General features: G+C 48.2%; 1 protein-coding gene across 1 annotated transcript in view; it reads right to left on the bottom strand.

The window, feature by feature from the left end:
• CCDC12 (coiled-coil domain containing 12) overlaps positions 1–21,995 on the bottom strand; it is a 51,926-nt gene that overhangs the window by 8,712 nt on the left and 21,219 nt on the right. The window contains exon 2 of the mRNA XM_081285248.1: positions 13,108–13,175. Within this exon, the coding sequence (XP_081141374.1) occupies positions 13,108–13,175 (68 nt within the window). The remainder of the gene's footprint in view (positions 1–13,107; positions 13,176–21,995) is intronic.

Below are 21,995 nucleotides of genomic sequence, written 5' to 3'. Positions count from 1 at the left end.
CCAGAAGTAACGTTCAGAGATATGACCGAGAAGTTTACGGAATTAATGAAAAAATCGTGTAGGATTAGTGAAAGAATTTGAAAGGGTAAAGTTTCTAAGCTGGAAAGCTTGAATTAAAATGTAAAAGATTAGGTATTATTAAGTTCCTCTGTTACACCCAGATTCCTGAGATAGTTAAGACAACGCCCTACTGGCCATTCAGCCTAGGGCCCTGTGCAGTTTGTCACAGGGCCCGAACCAATCAGTTTGAATGTGTACCCAGTTTAGAAGTGACCAATCACCCCTGCCCAGCCTGTTCCCGCCAATGAATGGACTAATCATGTATCAGAGTTGTTGTTCAATTTTCCCGCGCCTCATGATGATTTGTTCTGATGTATGCAAAGCCCCCCACCCTCTCCAAAAAGTGTACTTAAGCTCTGCTTGACCTCTGCTCTGGGCTCTGGGCTGCTCTCCCTTCTTGAGTGAGCACAGAGCCCCAGTGTGCTGGAACGGATCCCTAATAAATCCCCCTTGCCATTGCATGGAGCTAGTCTCGTGTGGTCTCTCCTTCTCCGACGTTTCACCGGACCCTTACAAATTAATCACCAAACCATAAAGAAAACCATGCACCCCAAAGAAAAAGCATTCGGAGGCAAATCACTGCTAAACTACTAAAAACCAAGAAAGAGAAACAAAGATATCCAATGTCCAAAGACAAAATTAAACTGATAGCTGACTTCTGAACCTAAAGTATGGAAACCTTAAGACAACAGATCTACATCTAGAAGTCTGGAAAGAAAATGCCATGACAGAATTCTAAAACTAGTTAAAAAGCCTTCAAGAGAAAGACTTCTCTAGAAAAGTTACAAGTATTAGTCATCAGAGGATCTGTTAGTCCAGAAATACTAAGGAATACTCTGGGCTGAAGGAATTAAGCTTAGGTAAAAGCAGGACCTACAGGAAGAAATGAAAAACATCAGAGAGGGGAATTATGTAGGTAAATCTAAATGGATACTGACTGTATAAAATCATAATAAAAATTTGCAGGATTTAACATATAGAAACAATAGCACAAAAGGCAGAAAGAACAGCAAACAGTATCTAAGTATTCTGAGGCCTAGCACTATATGGAAAATGGTAAAAGTACTATTACTTTTCAGGCTTTTAAGGATGTATATTGTCATCCCTATGTTAACTATTAAAAGAAAGATAAAGGAAAACATAGCAAATTAACAGAGGAGGAAATGGAATGACTAAAAATTTGAAACTAAAAAGACCAGAACTGAGATTAAAAAAAAGGAAAGTCAAGAAACAAACAAAACAGCGAGACAGTGTTCACACAGAGCAGGCCCAGGGTACTATTGGCTGGGGGCCGGGGGCTCCCCTTCACAGGGGCTGGAACTGCCACTGCTCTTAGAGACAGGGCAGGGTATGAGCTCATGGTGCCAGCCAGACCAGGTGGCTGCCCACACCCACTCAGCAGTCACTGGCATCTGGAAGTCATTCTTCTGTGGGCTACTGGAGTCAAATGCTGGTTCTGCTATCTCCACTTCAGAATGAGACTGTTGGGGGAGGAGGTGCTGAAGACCTGCATTTGCAACAGGATTTCCAGGGTTCAAATCCTGGCTTCGAATGCTTTAGAGACATGGGCAGGATCACTGGCACCCATATGGAAAACAAGGCTATCTGTCTTTCAAGAGGTTATGTGGGGGTGACAGAGCAGTGTCAGAGGTCTTATCTCCTAGGGGTATTACCTTCCCAAACCTACACTACTGGCCCCAGAAGGCCCTTCTCAGTCCTAAAGGGCTCCACCTGCTGGGACAGGGACACAGCAGACCCACATTCCAGGATGGGTCAGCCCACAGACAAAAACCTTTGTGTGTATCAGTGAATAAGCCACCCAGCACACAAAGGCATAACCTGCCAAGGCCCCTCAAAACCCCTCATGTAGCAGGGTTAACTGAGCAGATAGAAAGAGGGCTTTGTGTGGCCTACAGGGTGGCATGGATATACCTATTTCTGCATACTGTGTACGGATGGGCAAGGCTGTCCAGGACACTCCACCAGCAGTTGAGGCCCAGCCAAAGAAAAGCCTCCTTCTTCCTTTCTCCCTACCTGCCATCCCAATCTATGTGATCCCCACAAACTTGGTGTCAGTTACTAATGAGACCTGGAAACTGGGCCAGTCAGGAGCCTGGCTTATCTTACTCATCTCTGCAGCCCTTTCTGTTCAGAGCTAGGTGCAGAGCAAACCTGGACTGAAGCCAGGGGAAGAGAAAACAATCCAACACCAAGGGCCCTTCCTATGCCTGAGGCACTGAGTAGGCAAAGTGTTACAGGAAATGTGGGATGATCCTCAGAGTCCCAGCTCTCAAGGAGCTGAAGGCAAAGTGTGGGAGAGAGCTAGGCCAGAAGAGAGCCCCAACCCTGTTCCAAGGCTACAGAGCAAACCTGGGTCCTGTGCTAAGTGCTTTGGAGGACATAGACACCACAGCCTCTTCCTGGAGTTAACTCTTTCCTAACAGAAGAACAACATACCTTGCAAACTCTGGCTATTTGCCAACAAAAGAATGCCATATAGCCAAAGGGACAACTTTATGCTTTATAACCTTTTTTTTTTTTTTTTTTTTTTTGGTACGGAGGATTAAACCCAGGGACACTTAACCACCGAACCAAATCTCCAGCCCCTTTTATTTTTGACACAGGGTCTCACCAAGTTGCTGAGACTGGCTTCAAACTTGTGATACTCCAGCCTCAGCCTCCCAAGTTGCTGGGTTTAGAGGAGTGCACCGCACTGGGCTAATCTTTATGAACTTATGTGGAGTAAACGCTAGGATGATATTATAGATTGAGAAAAGCCAGGTGAGGAACAATATAACATGCTATCCTGTGTACAAACAAGCCGTGGAGGAGGGTTTGCATATTTCTGTACAGGTGACCTATAGAAGAATCCAAGAATCTGGCCCTAAAGATGGTCACCCAACTGGGAAGTTGAGAGTGGAGGAAGAATTTTAATACCTTTTGAATTCTCAACTACATGAATGCCTCACATACTCTAAAATAAAATAAAATGTATAAAGATGTGCTCAAATAGCTGTAGCCATTAGGTGGAGCATTATAAAACCACTAAAAATAACGTTTGCAAAGGATGGTAGTTTTTTGTTTTGTTTTGAGATGGGTTTTGCTGTTTTGTCCAGGTTTGCCTCAAACTGCTGGGCTCAAGTGATCCTCCTGCCTCAGACTCACAAATAACTAGGATTACACCATAGCATCCAGCAACACAAAGAATTATTCTGAACAAGTAACAGAAAATGCACAGGAAAACAAAATGCTGACAGTGATTATCTCAAAAGGTGATTTTTACTTGATTTTCTGTAAATTTCCAGAGTTTCTAATGTAATCAGGATTCCAACCAAGTGGACAAAAGAAAACACTTCTTCACAAGGTCCTGATCCTACAGACTACTCACTTGGCCAAAGTGCCCCAGGTCACTGCTGGAACCAGTTCTATCTGCTACATATTTCAGTGCCCTTTGGGGTCCAAGGGCCAGCTTGCAGCACTGTGTACAGCCCCTTCCCAACATCCTCACCAGCCCTCTCCTGTGTACCCTGAGACTCCTGCTCTCTCCATACATGTCTTGGGTGGCTATATGTCCATCTTTCAGGCTCTGCCCTACAAGTTAGTGGAGACCCAACTCCAGCACCCAGCACAGGCCAGCCTGAGGCTGAACAAAAGAATTCAGGGGACACTTGAGGAAGAGCTTTACTGGTAGTGTAGGGCTCATAGAGCTTCTTAATGACTTAGGAAGACAGCAGGACACAAGCAAAGAAGTTGTGCCCTGCAGACGCAGAGGACAGGAATGTGTATGGGATGGAGTAACCACTCCTGAGTGACTTCCACAGTCTTTATGGTAAAGCAATAGGACAATGTCAAAGTTCTTACTCTACTGAGTCTCTTCCCCCCCACCCCCCATATCTATCTATCTCTCTCTTTCTCTCTCTCTCTCTCTCTCTCTCTCTCTCTCTTTCGGTACTAGAGATTGAACCCAGGGATGTTTGATCACTGAGTTATATCCTCAGCCCTTTTTATTTTTTATTTTGAGATAGGGCCTTGCTAAGTTGCTGAGGCTAACCTTTAAGCTGCAATCCCTCTGCCTCAGCCTCCAGAGTTGCTGGGATTACAAGTATGTGTGGCTCTACTGAGTCTCTCTGTAAAAGGAGGAAACCACTTCCTCAACTCTGCTTCCTCCCTAGGTGTCCTGTGCTGAGCAGGCATGGTGACCACTAAGATGTCTTCCTCAAGGTCAGCTGCAGAGGCCCCACATGTGGGCTGGCCAGGAAGGTTCAGGGGCAATCATCTATTTCTATGTGCCCCTGAAGGGAAGTGGCTGGAGAAAGGTGATGTTCTCTGTAAACTATAAAATCCAGAAGTAGAATTCTAGACTACTGAAGTGAAGGAAATTATGTATCTGACCCAACCTCATAACTGTCAAACAGGCTCATTGGGGTCTGGCCCACTTCACTCATTCATGCTTCCCGTCTTTACTACTGGCATTAGCCTCTCTTCTCTCCCGACAAATCTTGAGGTCACTGCACACTCACCTCCCCTGCCATGGTCTATGTATGGGCCACTGTGGGTACAGGAGAGAGCAGGAAGCTCAGGGTGCACGGGAGAGGGCTGGTGAGGATGTTGGGAAGGGGCTGTACACAGTGCTGCAAGCTGGCCCTTGGACCCCAAAGGGCACTGAAATATGTAGCAGATAGAACTGGTTCCAGCAGTGACCTGGGGCACTTTGGCCAAGTGAGTAGTCTGTAGGATCAAGGACCTTGTGAAGAAGTGTTTTCTTTTGTCCACTTGGTTGGTTGGAATCCTGATTACATTAGAAAATCTGGAAATTTACAGAAAATCAAGTAAAAATCACTTTTAGAGATAATCACTGTTACCATTTCTTTTTTATGTGCATTTTCTGTTGCTTGTTTAGAATAATCCTTTGTTTTTCTGAGCACTGTGGTGCAATCCCAGTTATTTGTGAGACTGAGGTAGGAAGATCACTTGAGCCCAGGAGAGAGGAGAAAGAGGAGAGAAAACAAAGTAACAAACCCCAGGGAAGGTGAGGCCAAGGATAAGACTGTAGGGTTCTAGAGGCCAAGTACTGGTCAGAGAGATCAGTGACTCTGACCATAGAAGGCTTTTTAATGTTCGAAGACATAGGAGCTTCTAGGAAACAGAAACACATCCCCAGTGTAAATAAATAACAAAGCCTCAGGCTGGGGATATAGCTCAGTTGGTAGAATGCTTGCCTCACATGCACAAGGCCCTGGGTTCAATTCTCAGCACCACCAAAACAAAACTGCCCCCAAACTTGCTGGTTACTACCAATGGCCTGACTCTAGAGAACCACAAAAACCAGGGGAAAGGTGACCATCTCAAATGGCATGCAGACTGCTCCAGGCAGTGATCTGGCTGTTTCTTTCAAGACTCTTAAACTGTTCAAACCCCTTGACCCAGTAATCCTGCTCTGGGGAGATTATTCCATTAAACTGCAACAAAACAGGAAAAAGCAGAACAAAACTTTCTATAAGCAAATGCTTCAGGCAGCATTAAGGAGCAACAATCTTAGGGAGACCCCTCCGGATGCTCTTCAGGCAAGGTTGTGAGAGTAGGTTACCTGCAACCCTTCCAGAGGGGGTGACAGGCTCAGGACAATGCAACCATGTCTGGCTGTGAGGACTGAAAAAATATAAGATCAGGAGAGAAGAGAGATGCTGGGAAGAATAAGGTCACAGAGGAATGTTTATGCTTGGCAGTTGCTTAACACTTTCCTTTCACACAATGTTAAATGATTGACTTAATAATCAATGAAACTTTTAAGCAGTCCACTGGCTTCCCTACTCGTGGGCAGAGGAGACTGTCTTCCAGTTGTCCCCAGTAAGGCTACTCTAGCCCCACTCATGACAGAGGACAGGTACAGGGCAACAAAAGCTGCAGCCCACATTGGGCTGATTGTGCAGAGAGGAAACAGGTTAACTGAAGCACAAGAACTGACTGTGTGCAGTAGACTCTCATCACAGCCCAAGGGGGTGGACAGAGGTTCCTTGGCACCCCATGGCAAAACCCTCTTCAAAGGGTTTTGAAAAGAGGGTAGGAGTATAGAGGGTAGGAGGGTTGTGGCTCAGGGGTAGAGCACTTGCCTAGTACATGTGAGGTACTGGGTTTGATTCTCAGCACCACCTAAAAATAAATAAAATAAAGGCATTCTGTCCATCTATAACAACAATTAACTAATTAACTAAAAGGGCTGAAGATGTGGCTCAGTGGTTAACCCCCCCAGTTTAATCCCCAGTAACCACTCCCTTTCCCCAAACACTGTGTGTGTGTGTGTGTGTGTATATATAAAACATCAATTTAAATTTAAAAAGAAAAAGGTTTATGAGGTGAATCCCAAAGGGTTCACAGTTGAGAGTTGGGCTGGCAACACTGGCCATTCCAAGCCCAGAAGGTGGGAGGTACAGGGAGAGGCCCACCCACCCCACAAAACACTAGAAGAGCATGGTGCTCAATGCCAGGCTGCTTTGGCTTGCAAACTGCCAGCCCTGCTGCCGCCTGCTGGACACACTCCTCTTTTCTTCATAGCTACCTGGCATCCCTGAGCCTGGCCAAGAGGACATGGAGGACAGAGGCACCACTCCATGTGGGGGTAGCACTAAGGGTAAAGAAGGTAGAGCAGAACCATGCCTGGCGAGGGAGCTCACAGACAGGAACAGCTCTTCTCCCTGTGTGAAACAGGAGGCCAGATGAGCTCACTGTTCCCACCCTGGCTATCCAGCAGATAGGAATCAGGGAGGGGCCAGTACCAGCTCTACTCTCTTTTCATTGATTTCATCTGCCTGAACTATGGTGTCCTCACCTATAAATGTAGACTATATCCAGCGGCATGAAGACTTCAGGAGATGGCTTTGGAGGCACTGAATGCCATGACACATGAGATATCATGACTTTTTCATGCAGAAGGAACCCACCTGTGTTCCCCTCTTCCTCCTCCTCTCAGAAGGGATGCACAGGGTGCTGGTCACACCATGAGCTGGCCTCACCTTCTTCCCTAAACCAGTCCTTTTTTCCCTCTACTCTACTATCTTTCTGCTTTTAGATTTTTTTTTCTTTTTGATTAGTGTCCTGTGGATATATACAATGGTAAGATTCACTGTGGTATATTCATGTAAATACACAGAAAAGTTAGGTTAGATTCCTCTGTTCTTCCCATATCCTGTCTTTTCTCCATTCCCCTCGGTCACCTTCATCCAGCCCACCAGTCTTCCTTCTTTATTGATGGCCACCCCCACCCCTACTTTCCCCTTTTTTCTCTCTTTTTTTTTTCCTCCTTATTTTGGACTAACTTCCACATATCAATGAAAAAACTTGACCTTTGGCTTTCTAAGTCTGGCTTATTTCACTTAGTCTCCATTTCCACCCATTCACCAGCAAATACCAACATTTCATTCTTCTCTATGGCTAAGTAACTCCATTGTGTATATATGCCACCATGACCAGTCCTTTCTTGATTCATTCTCCCACATTCCTGAGAATGGGCCTATTCCCGAGAAACAGGATCAGGAAGAACAGGGCACTGCTGGTCTCTGTGCTGCTTTTCAGTGAAAAAAAGGTGCCATGACCCATCCCACTGCCAGTGACTAGGACATCAGAGGCGTGGAGCTAGGCGGAGATAACTCAGGAGGTGGGGATGGGAGCTGCCCTGGTGGTCACTAGAATGGTGCAACTAAGTTATTATCAAGCTGATGTCATGGATCTGCAACACACCCTGGTGTGGACACCATCCCTGGGGCCTCACCCGCTGAGGCAAGAAGGCCTGGCATTTGCCAGACTAAAGGTTTTGGGCACCAGCCAGGACTGGGCCTCAGCTGGGTGGGACCGCTCTCCACAAGATGGTCATGCAGACGTCAAGTTGGGGAACAGGTTTTCCATCCCTGAAGAAGGAAGGCCAATGGCCTAGTTTCTTTTGCAATATAGGACACCTACCCCAAAGTGAACCAATGTCCCCAATGGTGACTGAGTATTCCAGCCTGGTGTAGACCTGGATCTAAAGTCACACGGAGGCGGTAGTTGGGGATGGGGGCTGAGGATTTAGGACTTGCTTGTTCAGGCACTTAATAAGACTTGCTCCCCTTCTTCCCACCTGCCAGCCCCACCCAACAGTCTGTCCACAAGGTAGGGCATCTAGTCACCTATTGGTGACTTGCCATCAGGAAGTGACTGAGGGTTTAAAAGCAAAATCAACTGAGAAGAATGCTCCTTCCTGTGGGTCAGCTTTCCAGGGCACCTCTTCTTATCTAAGCAATAAGCAGGGGGCTAGGGAGGTGCCTTAGAGACAATCATCTATGCCCAGGCACAGTTAGCCACAGGTGGCTAGGATGGGAAGGTTTAGCCCAGAGAAGCAAGGGCTACTCTGGGGATGGAGGCACAGCCTTCCTTCCCGCAGAGGCTGGCCTGGGCTCACTGACCTCCTGGGGCTTATCCCCACTGGCTGGGGGTTTTGCTTTTTAGTTTATCCTTGGAGAAAAAAAAAATTATCGGAAGGTATTTTGATGTATAGATTCAATGCAATTCTAATAAAAATTCTAGCGCGCGCACACACACACACACACATACACATTAACAAGATGACTATAAAATGTGTAAGAAAAGGTAAAAGAACCAGAACAGCCAAATAATTTTGGAAAATGTCTCCTTGGGCAGTGGGGAAGAGTAGGGGTGACTTCAGCATGGCTGGTGAGGGGTGAGTCCTTCACACATCATATGGGGGAACAAACAGGTTTTCCATTCCTGAAGAAGGCAGGCCTGCTCCAGTCCTGCTTGATACTCCTACTTCCTCAGTAATACCTTCCAGCCTCACAGTGTTTCTGTCTAGATAACAGAATCTGTAAAATGAGGCCACTTAGTTTACTTCCAACACCATCTAATGTTCCCATTCATTCATTTCTTGATTACCTGTGTTTACTCCTACTTCCATCCATCTTGCTGTTTCCCAAAATACTTCCTACTTAAAATCAGCACAGGTTTTATGTGTAAACTCACCTGTTAAAGGTGAGTCCTGAGCCCTTGAATTCTCTCAGAGGGTCCCAGTGTCATCCTTCTGCTCAGAGCACCAGAACTGGCTGAGAAAGCAGGTATGGCATTTGTTCCACATGAGGTGAACCGAATTTTATTTTTCTTCCCATTTTTCAGTGAAGATATTGAAGCTGACTGAGACAATATGATTTTCTCAGGGTCAGAGAGAGCTAATAACTGGCAGGGCGTAGGCTCAAACCTGGGAGCCATTTCCAAATCCTGAGCTTGCTCCATCTGTCTAGTTCCAACCATTTCAGTGCCTGCTGTTGAATCAAGAATTGCCTCAACATTTATTTCCCTAAGTCCCCAAGCAGGGAAAAAAAGTGCATGATTAACTGCTGAAACAAGAATTGTCTCAACATTTATTTCCCTAGGTCCCCAAGGGGAGAAAAAAGTATATAATCAACTAGCTATGCCAATCAATGGAACTAGCCACCAGCCAGGGGTCTGTATACTGCCTAAAGGCCACTAGACTTCTGCAAGGAATGCCAAGCCATCTAGAGGGTCACTGGAGCAGGCTGATCTTGCTTCCAGTCAGCTGACCAACTCTCACAGGCAGCAGGCCCCTGGGATCACCCAGTGGTTGAAGTTCAAAGCTCGGTGGCAGTGTGGGATGGAACAGCTCAGGGAGGAACCTGGGTCAGGGCATAAGAAACATTGGGAAGAAAGGATGGAGAGTGCCCTCCTCCACTGTGGGGCACTGGGTCAGGAGAGCAGAAGAGATAATCAGCTTGGGCCCCACTCTCCCTCAGTGTCACTCCTGAGATAGGCCCCCAAGGACACTATGCAAGGCTGTGGTTGGGGTTTATAAGCGGGACCAGGGGGTTGGAGTTACCTGTTTGTGCCTCTCTAATAAAAGACTGCAGCACCCCACTTCCTCATTGAAGTTTCAGACTTCTGGGCCTTTGCTACCCATCCTCCAGATTCTAGACCTAATTCAAGAGGCATGTTTTCCATGAGGCCCTATGCTGTTTCCCTCAGTCAAAGGCAGCCTGCAGTGGGCACTACATTCCTTGGGAAGATTCAGAAATGCTGGTGCCTATGGGGCTTCCACCTGCTGCCTAGGCTGATCTGAACTGAAATGGGCTATTCTCAACTCCTAGGAGCCCAGGAAGCCAAGATGCTCACTAGTCTCTGGCCTTCAAAGTCATTCCTTCAGCAAAGCTGGAAGGTCACTCCTTTCTCCTCAGTGGCAAAGGGAACTGTGGCAAGGGCTGTGGCCTGGGAGCCCTCTGGGGTCCACTGCCAATCCACGAGCAAACTACCAAAGTCCCTTTCCAGTTCAGATGAGGAAAGGGGACCTGTCCCTGTACTGAACACAGCTTTTGTAGCACCCTGTTCTTCCTGGAAAGCCCAAGTCCTGGACCCTGCAGCTCAGGGTCAAACCCAATGGGTCTGGCCTCATATTACAAAGACCAAGACTCAGGGTTCTTCTGGGAGCTATACATGTAAGCATATCTCCTTGCTGAGACTGGACTTCTTGGCAACCAAGGAAGTGACTGAGTAGTGGGCCCTATGAGGTAGAGAAGCCTACCTGCTCCTCTAGAGGGCCAGCCCTGAAGCCAAGCTCCTGATTACCAGTTCCAGACCCATTCCACCACTCTACTACCTCAAAAGCGGCCAGATTAGAGAAAAGTGGAAGAACACACAATGGGTTGAAGCAGAACCCAATCCAATGTCCAGCATGCTTGATTCCTGGGCTAATGTCAGAAAGGGACAGGGGTCCTGCTCTGATGTGGCCTTGCAGGGTCAGGAGGGATCTCAGAGGAGTCTTGTGTTCCACCACAAATGACCTGTTAAGACCTAGCAAATGAGGACTGAGGGTGTGGCTCAGTGGCTGAGTGCTTGCCCAGCAAGGTCCTGGGTTTGATCCCCAGCATTGCAAAAAAAAAAAAAAAAAAAAAAAAAAAAAAGCGTGTGTGTAAAATAAAACCACACATCACACATCACAAAGTCCCCTGATCCTATTTCCTCCCTGCTTCTCAGCACTAATCTGAAATCATTTCTCCCCATCATGTTTACACTCTGCTTTTGCTTTCTTCTAGCACATGACATCTTAACATTTTCTGTTGTCAACAGTCTGCGTCCCTTTAGAGAACACCAGCTCCCTGAGGGTAGGAATTGTCCATGGCTGCCTCCCAGAAGCCTACATTGGTACCCCACAAAGAGCAGATGACCAATGAAGTTGGTGTTGACCAAGTACAGGCATGTAATATCATTTTGTTTCCCAATTTTATAGAGATGCTCTTGCACTGTAGGTCTCAATTCTGAAACCTGTTTTCTCCTTCATTCAACACCATGTTGAGACTCAACAACGTGTTCCAACATTCAAGTATTCTACTGTCTGACCCACCCACCACTCACTCCTCTTTTCTCAGCAAAGAGTAGGAGAATCAGAAAAGACCACCCAGAACATCAAAGACAGCCCAGGAACTGGAACTCTGGGCTCTATTCAGCAACACAGAACCTAAGAACAGGCCAGAAGAAAACCAAAGGGCCTCTAAGTAGTCCCCAAAGAGCAGAAAGAATTGTGTAGGCACCCACTGGAGTCATTTAAGTCTGGGGTCACCTGGAAAAGGAGAACTACTTGGCTTTTACCTTTCCATCACCAGCTGAGGACCCTCAGGGGGTTAGGGTGCAACAAAAAGCACAGAGCCCAGTGCCAGGGACCCAATCTCCCATCAGCACCACGAGCCTCTCAGAATAGAGATGTCATCATGTCTAAACCCATGTGAGGTGGCAAGAACCCTGCAGGGCTACCCAGAGGCTGCTGTGAAAGCAGTTTGTAACTGGAGTGAGATCTGCTCCTGATCAAGGAGGCAGAGATGAGGCCTGCTCTTGGGGAGGTTTCTTCATGCTGCTGAAGACAGCAAAGGGTTGTGGCATTAGGAAGGTCTGCTCTAGTGTCCCTGTCCAGATTTCCCAGGGAAGCTCTTCCTCTTTTCTAACTGTCCCTCCCCAAAGCACAGCCCACTGCACCAAGATCTATTCCTCCCATCAGCAGACACCACCACAGGTCCTGTGCCTGAAGGAAGCTGCCCAGGGCAGAAGCAACCAAGGACCCTTGTCCATGAAGATGCAGTTTGATCACAGGCAAACTGTCCCAGTTCAGTGTTGGGCATGACATGGAGAGTGTGAGCCCTCTGAGACTTCAGGTGTGTGGATTCTACTTAGGCATAAAGGCTATTCTTACCTCACAACAATCCATCCAGCCCCACATGCTGGATGGATCCTGCAAATTATTCCCAAGTAGTAGTAGTAGTAGTAGTAGTATTGGCAGTGCTAGAAATTGAACCATGCTAGGCTAGTGCTCTGTCACTGAGCCACACCCCCAGCCCTCCCCAAAATTTTTTTATGCAAAGCAGCAACAGTAGCTCTGTAGAGGGCATAGCCCTTAGGACTGGGAATGTGTGGGGTGGATCTTGTGCCTGCCACATGAGGAAGAGTGTTCTAGCCCCTCACATGGGCTGTGCTGAGGCAACTTAAGTTAACTCAACCAGAGGACTACATTTGACAAAGATAAATAAATGAACTGCTGAGGGAGCACAGCCCAAGAGAAGTCAAAAAGCAGCTTTTGAGCTGAGCTCCAACTGGAAACCAAGCTGTCAAGGGTGGAAGAGAGATAAGAAGGAAGGAGTCCCAGGGTGAGAGGGCAGTGTGAACAGACGAGTGGACACACTGCTGTTCAGGAAATGGCCGGTGGCCAGAAGAGGCTGGAAAAGGCCACAAGGCCCAGGCAGAGCTTCCCACATTTTGCATGTGACGTGGAACACAAAAGATGAGTGAAAAGACAGTGTGAGGTCAGGGGAAAAAAGCCAGTGGCAAAGAGCCAGACACCAAGTGGGGGAAAGGAGGCAGGGAAGGCCCAACTAGTGAGAGGCTTGAGGAGGGAGTTGGGGCAGGGCTCTGAAACAGGGCTGGAAGGAAAGAGACTCAGCGAGCAACAGGTGCTGGCGAAGAGAGCAGGGCAGGGAACAGCATGACGGGATCTGCACGCAGTGCTACCTGTGCTTTTCGCCTTCCTCCTCTTCTTCTCTGAGTTGCTTGGTCTTTGGCTCCCCATCTTCTTTGTCCTGAAAAGAAAGGGAGAACACCATCTGCTCAGATGAATGTTCCTACTTTCAGTCTAGACCACCTGGGCGGCCAGTGAAGAACAGGACATCTCAGGAGTAAGGCACTAAGTCTAGAGAAGTCAACTCAGTCCTCCAGCACCTGATGGACACAATGCTGGAGCTTCACTTTCCACCCTTCACTGCCTGGATAGAATTTAAAGTCTACAACCCTATGGGGCTCAAGTGGTAGCGCGTTCGCCTGGCATGCATGAGGCACTGGGTTCGATTCTCAGCACCACATAAAAGATATTGTATCCACCTAAAACTAAAAAATAAAATAAAATCTACAACCCTAGCCCAGGCCCAGGTACACAGTAACCCTCAAGACCAAAGAAGAGGGTCCGGATATAAGCACTCCTGAGATAGCAGAGACTGGAGGTCACCAGCAACCTCTCCAGAAATACCCATCTGGTTCCCTTGAGGAGTCACATAGCTCAGACCAGGACCAGGTTTGTAACAAGACTCACTGCCCAGGCCTGAAGTGTACCCAGAGAGACAAAGGCAAGGGAAATTCATTTGAAGATTATGTGGGAAAAATGTCTTCCAAATCTGATTCTTCTGGGGGTATAGCTCAGTGGCCTAGCATGTGTGAGCTCTGGGTTCGATCCCTAGCACTGGGAAAAAAAAAAAAAAAAAAAAAAAAAAAAACACACACACAAAATCAGTCTGAGTCTTCTGCCTTCCTCTATCTAATTTTTTTCTTTTTTTTTTTTTAATTTGTAGATGGACCCAATACATTTATTTATTTATTTTTTTAAAGAGAGAGTGAGAGAATTTTTTAATATTTATTTTTTAGTTCTCGGTAGACACAACATCTTTGTTGGTATGTGGTGCTGAGGATCGAACCCGGGCCGCATGGATGCCAGGCGAGCGCGCTACCACTTGAGCCACATCCCCAGCCCCCCAATACATTTATTTTATTTATTTATATGTGGTGCTCAGGATCAAACCCAGTGCCTCATATATGTTAGGCAAGCATTCTACCACTGAGCTATAACCCCGCCCCTCTTTTCTTTTTTGAGACAGGGTTTCACTATGATGCCAGGCTGGTCTTGAACTTGTAGGCTCAAGTGATCCTCCTGCTTCAACCTCTGAGAAGCTGGGACTAAAGGTGTGTACCACTGAACCCAGCTCTTCATAGTTTGTCTAGAGAAGTTGTATTTATCTTAACCTTGACACAGTATGCTTGTGCTGCAGGTGCCCTGAGGGCCACAACAGAAGGAAACTGCCATGCCGCTCCCCCTTCAGAAGAAAAAAGTCCCTAGCCTTTCCTGCTCTGTTATTACTGCTATTAGATCAGCCTGCCCTGTGGACAAACCAGAACACTGGCCAGAACCCTGTGTGATCAGCCCCACCAGTATGTGTGAGTACTCATATCCATGTGGACACACTACACGCCCAGGGCCCGACCAAGAAACCCTGAATGCCAGGGTCAGCCCCCTGGAAGGTGTCAAAGCTCACTTCGTCTGACTTGCTAGAGCAGTGTTTTGAGAAGACACCTGGAAGCTCCTTGCATTAGCAACTGCTCTGATGATATTAGGTGACCTGCAATGACACACAAATCCATATAAAACAGCTGCCTGGAGAGACTCTCCTAGAAGTTTGTGTCTGCCACTGACAACTGCCTCCCTGGGAGTGTACCAAAAAGTGCACAAATCACTTTTTGGTGGTGTTCATGGTGGAGACCTTGAGGGTGGTGACCGGACCCCACCTTTCCGGGCCATACAACCTACAGGGAAGGAGACCAGACGAGAGGCCTAGTCCAGAGAAAGGCTTCCGGAACGGGAACACATCTTTTCAACCAGGGCAGCTCCACTCATGGGAATAAGACAGCAAGAACAAATAACTGAACAACTGACAGCAGCCATGTGAGAGGTTAACACAGTTCTCAAGGGATGGGTGAAGGACTGTCTCTGGAGGGATGCCAAGATCTGGGTGTCACAGGATGGGGAGGGAGGAGCAGGAGGGACATTCCCAGTGGGGAACACACCTTGAGCAAAGGCAGAGTGAGCACTGCTGCGGTAGCAGAGGGGAAGGTGAAAGTGTAAGGTTGTCAAGGCAGGTAGGGCTGATCACAAAGAGCTCCGGCCAGTATTCTAAGGGAGAGAGAAGGGACCAGGAAGGGCCTGCTGACATCTGCCAGGCTGGGGGACAGGCAGAACCTGGGGATGGCCCGAGAGGAGAAGAGTGGAGCACAAATGTAACAGGGAAACAAGTTAGTGTTCTCCAAGTGGCTCGCAGACTGCCAGGTCCTGGATGGGCTTCCACAGAGGCCCAGCTGACACATGAGCCCCTCTCTGAGTAAAGGCTCCCAAAGGAAGCAAGCTGAGAGCCTGGACATTCAAACAAAAGTTTCCCCACTGCCAGCCCGAGGACTCCCTGAAGGCTAGAGGCACTGTCTCAGGGGAAAGGGTGACACCTGCCCTTGGCAAGTAAGTTAGGGACAGAACAGCAGAAAGGACTCCACTCTGCCACAGCGGATAGGTGAGCAAGGTCCCCAACTCCAAAGAAAGGCTTCTTTAAAAGCTCTGTGCACCTGGCAGAACAGGGAGAAGGCTGGGGAGGATCATCCTCTGGGAGGAGTACTCCACCAATACCATGCCCTTCCCGCCCTGGGCAAGGTCAAACAGTCAAACTGCTGCCATGGCTTATGGAGTCCCAGGGACACTCAAGTGCCTTGGCAAAGGCCAGGGTATTCACAATAAATGAGAAAACATCCAAGTATGTAAATGACATTTTAAAACATCACCCAGCTTGCTGGCGGGTAGGAAGCAGCACTGCTCTGCAGACAGTACTATGAGGTTAAGGAAGACCCCTGCCTGGGATGCTGATCAGAACAGGGGATTAAGGCAGAGAAAGACACATCATGGCAAGAGCAGGGAATAGGCCACGAATATGGGGGATGAGGTGGAGAAGGTACTGCAGCCTTCCTGTTAAATGGTGATTCTCAGCTAGGATAATGAGCATTCACAAGATGGAAAATCACTTTGGGGCGATCCTGGCCTGGGCCATGAGGCATGGTGTCCCCCTCACCTTCATCTGGGAAGCTGGGAGGAGATGCACACCAGCCCCAATGCCCACCCCAGTCTAAAGCCTCAAAGAGCTCAGAACTAGAGGGCTCACAGGATCACCTGCTCCAGTTCCTCAATTCAAACCATGGGGAAACCCACGAAATGGCTGTCAGGCAAAGAAAAAAAAAAAAAAAAGATTTGTCCAAGGTCACAGAATCTATCTTTGGTTGCTGTAGGTCTGGCTAAAGGTCCTCCTGGTCCTGGCCCTGTGTTCTTGCCCATCAAGAGTGACATAGAGTTTCTAAAAGTGGTTCTGACCTCAGCTGCCTTTCCTGTGCTCCTCTTGTGGTTCAGATCTGGCCAAGAGAATGCAGACCCAGCCACAACCAGTGCAAGCCCAGGTCGAGGCCCTAAGACAGTCAGCAGAAGAGCAGGCAGAACCTTAGGTACCCCATGTCCCAGGGATCTAGAGACACCACACCCATCCCAAGGTCCTTAAATCAGACTCAGTGCCTAACCTCTCCCTCCACACACCCTTCCCAAACCTCTCCATTTTTCTCCCTCCTTCCCAATCTCCATTCTTTATTTCTTCCCCCTCTCCTCCCAGCCTCCTCAGGTCTTCACAACAACCAAGCCTCTAGCCACTCCCCTCCACCCTAGCCTCCCGGCCCTCTCCTCTGGAGAATGCAGCTGCCTCCTGTACTTCCCCCTAAGTCTTTTCTGCCTGCTCCATGTACATCACCAGAACTGATCAGGTCACACTGCCTCAGCTCAAAGCTCTTGCTGGCTCTCCACACCCGCTGGACAACAGCCATTCCCCTCGGCCTGGCCCCAAGAGGTAGTTTCCAAGGTCCCTCCACCTGTCCCATACTCTGTTCATTCTGGTTGCTATCCAGAACACGTTGACACCCAACCTTTTATTTCAAAGCCTGACATGTCCACTATCATAACTCCAAAGAAAGTTCACTCGTCAGTCTTAGAGATCAGCTCAAAGGCAGCCTCTTAGAGGTAGCCCTCTGAGATTCCTGAGTAAAGGGCCCTCTCACTCTTCTGGGCCCTGACCCTAGGCCCAGGACACAAGCCAGTGGCCATTCCTATTCACATTTTCAGACCTTAATGCCCTTTCCCAGGTCCATCTCAGTGCAGGCCATCTCCTGGGGCATCTCAAGACCCAGTCCAAAGCCTGGACTAGACAACTCCCATCAACTCAGTGCCAACTCAACTATTCTCTCCAGCAACTCCAAAGACTCAAACTCTCAGGAAAGCTGATGGCCAGAGGGCAGGAGAGCCATGGCCTAGATGGGGCCTTCCCCAGTCTGTTTGCTGATTCCACATCTGACCTCACATCCTTTCCTCAACTTCCCCAGAGCTTGCAGGAAAAAGGAGCCTCTGCAGCAGGACTTCAGGAGGTCTCACAAATTCCCCACCTCAAACAGAACCTGTTTCCTAACATCGGACATCCTTTTACCAAGGACAAAACTATTAAAAGTAAATTAGAGTTGAACCAGTCAAAGTGGCACATACCCATAGTCCCAGCATTCAGGAGGCTAAGGCAGGAGAATCGCTTGAGCCAGGAATTCCAGGTCAGCCTGGGCAACATAGCAAGACCCTGCTCCTTAAAAATAAATATATAAATACCAATAATGGAGTTGTTGAGCTGGGGATGTAGCTCAGTGGCACAGGGCATGCTTGGCATGCTTAAGGCCCTCGGTTTAATCCCCAGTGTCAAAATAAAATAATAAATTTAGAGTTGTGTGGGACTGGTATTTATTTCTCCTTAAATATTCATTCAATAAGCCAGGCAGTATGGCGTACACCTGTAATCCCAGCAGCTCAAGCAGGAGGATTCTGAGTTCAAAGCCACAAATAGGACTGGGGATGTGGCTCAGTGGTCGAGTGCCCCTGAGTTCAATCCCTGGTACCAAAAAAAAAAAAAAAGTTCAATAAGACTTTAGTGATGCCATCTTGGCCTTAAAAGTTTTCTCTGTGAGAAGATTTTAGATATAGGACTAAACAGATTTTCTGTTTCTTATTGAGTCAGCATTAATTTGTGTCTTTCAAGGAACATGTATTTCACCTACTGAATTTGCTGGCATAAAGTGATTTACATTATTCCCTTACTACCCTTTTAGTGTCCGCGAGAACTGTGGCAATGTCCACTGATGGTGATAATTTGTGTTGTTTTCTTTCTTTTTTTTTTAAATACTTGAATTACTTCTCAAGTTCCATTTATATATTTATGTGGTGCTGAGGATCGAACTCAGTGCCTCAAGCATGCTAGGCAAGCACTCTACCACTGAGCCACAACCCCAGCCCTTTTGTTGTTTTCTTTATCGAACAGCTACTAGAGCTTCAATCATCTTGGGACACCTTAACTCTTCAGACTTGATATTTTAGCTGTGGGTTTGCTCCTCATTCTCCTCTTTCTGGATGGAGCCCTAACTAGCTGAGTACCCCTGTCCCAGGATGGTACAGAAGTGAGGGGCAGCATAAATCCACATTGCTGCCTGAATGGAGGGCCACTATCAAAAGCTTGATCATCAACCAGACAGATATGCAGGAGAGGGAGGGAGGGAAAAGGGAGGTTACTATGTTGTCTCCTGCTGTCACTTCCCCCAGATTAACACTAAGGCATCTCTTCCCTAGACTCAGGCCCTCAAGGATCTCCTGAGTACTCAAAGAAGCAGACTTAGAAAATGTAATTCTGAACTGGGTATGGCAGTGCACACCTGTAACCCCAGCAACTCAAGAGGCTGAGGCAGGAGGAGTACAAGTTGCTAGCCTGGGCAACTCAGAGAATAAAACAGGGTTGGGGATGCAGCAGTGGTAGGGCACAGCTGCATTTAATCCCCAGTACCACACACAAAACCAAAAACCAAACAAACAAAAAAACCATCCGTGCCATGAGTGGTGAGGAAAGCTTTATGGGGTGTTGGCACAGGATAGGTGTTATCAGGGGAAAAAGGTGACCCTTAAACCAATTCTAGATGTGGTTACCAGGTGGCTAAAGAAAAGAGAACTTTCCTGAGAGTGGTAACTACCTGGCAAAGACACAAGAGCAGAGCAAGGGCATGGTCACGGTCTGCAGAGCAGACCCACGTGGCTGGCCCAGCCAGGACTGGCCTGGGTCAGAAGAGCCCCAAATCCTTCCCGGGGCTTTACTCTAGTGCTGCAGGGGGCAGAGCCTAGCAAGTAGGCCACTCTGAAAGGACACTCAGGCAGTCTACCTGCTGAGTGGCACTGATTCACAGGAGGATAAAGACCAGGATGAAGCAGGATTTCCACTCCTGCCTGGACTTGCCCCAACCTGCCACTGTTTGTGGGTGTGTGGAGGGTGGAGAGGGTTTAAGTGAGGGCTGGGAACTATGCTCAGGGCAGTTATGCCAAAGCTGAAGGGCCTGAGTTGAGGGGACGAGGGTAAGTCCCTCCTTCACTGGTACAATTCCCAAAGACTTAGCTTTTAGTTGTTGCCTGGGACTCTCTCCTTTCTAGAAAGGGATAAGAGAGGCAGCAAAAAGTTACGAGAGAGACATTCCAACAGCAGATCTAACCTCCTCCAACCTTTAGCCCATTCCCGAAGCAGCTATACCCAACTGGGAATACTTTGCAATGCCCAGATGGACATGCCTCACTGCACAGGCCTGCTGTCACTTCCATGGGAATCAACCCTCTGCACAACAGTCAAGAGAACACAAGACCTCAAGCCCTAGTCTCCTAAGAAAAGGTCAAAGTTTGAGCCTTTCCAAGTCTAATTTGAGCTTAGGGTGAGGAGAAATCAAGATGGGTATCCAGTGCCTAAGGATGGGGCAGGAAGGGACTGGCAATGCTGGGGCAACCTGGCAGGTCCTATATTTTCACCCTGTTGCCATTCTCAGGATCAGGGCAGCCCCATGCTGGGGTGGAGGGATTTCCTGTCTAGGTGGCAGCACTGGGAGCTGTGTTCCAAGAGCACTCAGTGGGTAGGGCAGCTACCAGGAGACTGACTCACTGCAGATGGAATGATAAGCCCTAGGCTGAACGTACCACACCTGGGACCAGAAACTAAAAGTTTCTTAATGGCCAGAAATAGGAGAGCGAGGCTTTGATTCTGCTGGGCAGGTGCGATTCCATTGGGCTATAGTGCTCCTCACTCTGGGTTCCCTGAATTCAACTTGCTGAGTGTCCACTGTGTACTGACCAGACCATAAGATCCTTGGGGGCAGGCACTAATCTAACCCATCTGTATCCACAGTCCTGACCCAGATTATCAGGAATTGTACCTTCACTGGTACAATGTGGTAGAGTGCATGTGCCTAGGGAAAGTCCTGGCTCCATTCCATCCTGGCTGTGTGGCCTTGGGCAGGCCGTACCACCTGGATGGCCTTGGTTTCTACATCTATGCAAATAAGAGCAATCACAGTGACATCATAGCATTATTACAGGAGGAAATGTTGAGGGATGAACGAGAAGAGCCTGCAGCTTAGGTAGATAGGTAGCAGTGTCTGAGGGGCAGGGAGAATCAGGTTGGGGCAGACAGAAAAGGGCCACAGAAAGGCAGCAGGGCCGTGGGCCCACTCGTGACAGACAATCCTGACAGACAATCCTGCGAGCAGACAGAGCTGCTTCTTAACACCTGCGTCATCAAGATACCAGAAGTGTTAGACGATGTGAGGGGGGGAGACAGGTCACTGACTCCTTGTTCAGAGCACTGCCAAGAGCCAGGCTCAGAAAGTGTGGCAGGGGAAGCTGCAGACCATTACCCTAGAGTGTAGAGCCAGCTAAAAGCCACAGCTCTCCTATGGCTGCAGCCATCCCCTAGAGCAGAGGAAGAACAAAGGGCAGTGAGGAAGCTGGAGATAAGGACTGGAGATAAGAGTGGAACCAGGTCAGGCAGTGGGGAACAAGGCTGTGGGGAGACAGGGAGGAGTCAGCAACTTGGGTCCTGCCAGTGACTCACTGGGAGAAGGCAAGCTCCTTTGACAAAAGAGGTGGCAGTGCAAAGTGGACAAAGAGAAAGGGTGTGGCAGCTTTGAGGCAGACTAGAGTTGCCAGGGCCTGCCAAGACGTCCTTGGCAGTAGAAAAGAGGCCCCCCCTTTGTAAATGAGAGGCACAGTTGGTCCCATCGTCCAGACCCCATCTTAAGGCCAGGGCAATGGCACGCAGAGCCCAGGGCAGCTCCTCACTGGCCCATCACACAGCTGCAAGTCAGAGGAGTGTGGGGAGCTGGCCCCAGGCCAAGTCTAGTCCTATTATTGCCACAAATACAACTGGGAAACCAGCCATAAGTGCTCCATGGAGGTGGCAGCTGATAACTCCGCCAGAAGATTTTTTTTTGTTTAATTAGCCCACAAATATTGACTGGTCCCCGTCGTGCTAGGTACTGTAACACGGGTTACTGAGGATAGAAAGAACAAATCAGCACGAGCACCAAGTGGTGGTGGGAGGCTATGATTCCCCTGGGCAGACTGTGATCCCACTGAGCTGTAGTGCTCCTCACTCTGTTCATAGCAGGGTAGGGATCCCCTCACCTGGATGCCTGGATGACTCACTCCATGGTTAGACACAGTTCAGGTGCAAGAAGGTGCAGTTTTCTAGAGTAAGAATCTAGAGCTTTTCAGATTCTCAAGGGTGGATGGTGATCTAAAGGGGAAAGGGACAGTAACAAAATCACTTAGGAGAGCTGGGATTGTAGGTAGCTCAGTGGTAGAGCACTTGCCTAGCATGTGTGAGGCACTGGGTTAGATTCTCAGCACCACATATTAAAAAAAAAAAAAAAAGCACAGTGTAATC

This window comes from Spermophilus citellus, assembly GCF_964194105.1.
Source record: "Spermophilus citellus genome assembly, chromosome: 3".
NCBI lineage: Eukaryota > Metazoa > Chordata > Mammalia > Rodentia > Sciuridae > Spermophilus > Spermophilus citellus.
Note: the sequence above shows the minus strand (reverse complement) of the source record. Positions and strands in the feature narration are given on the sequence as shown.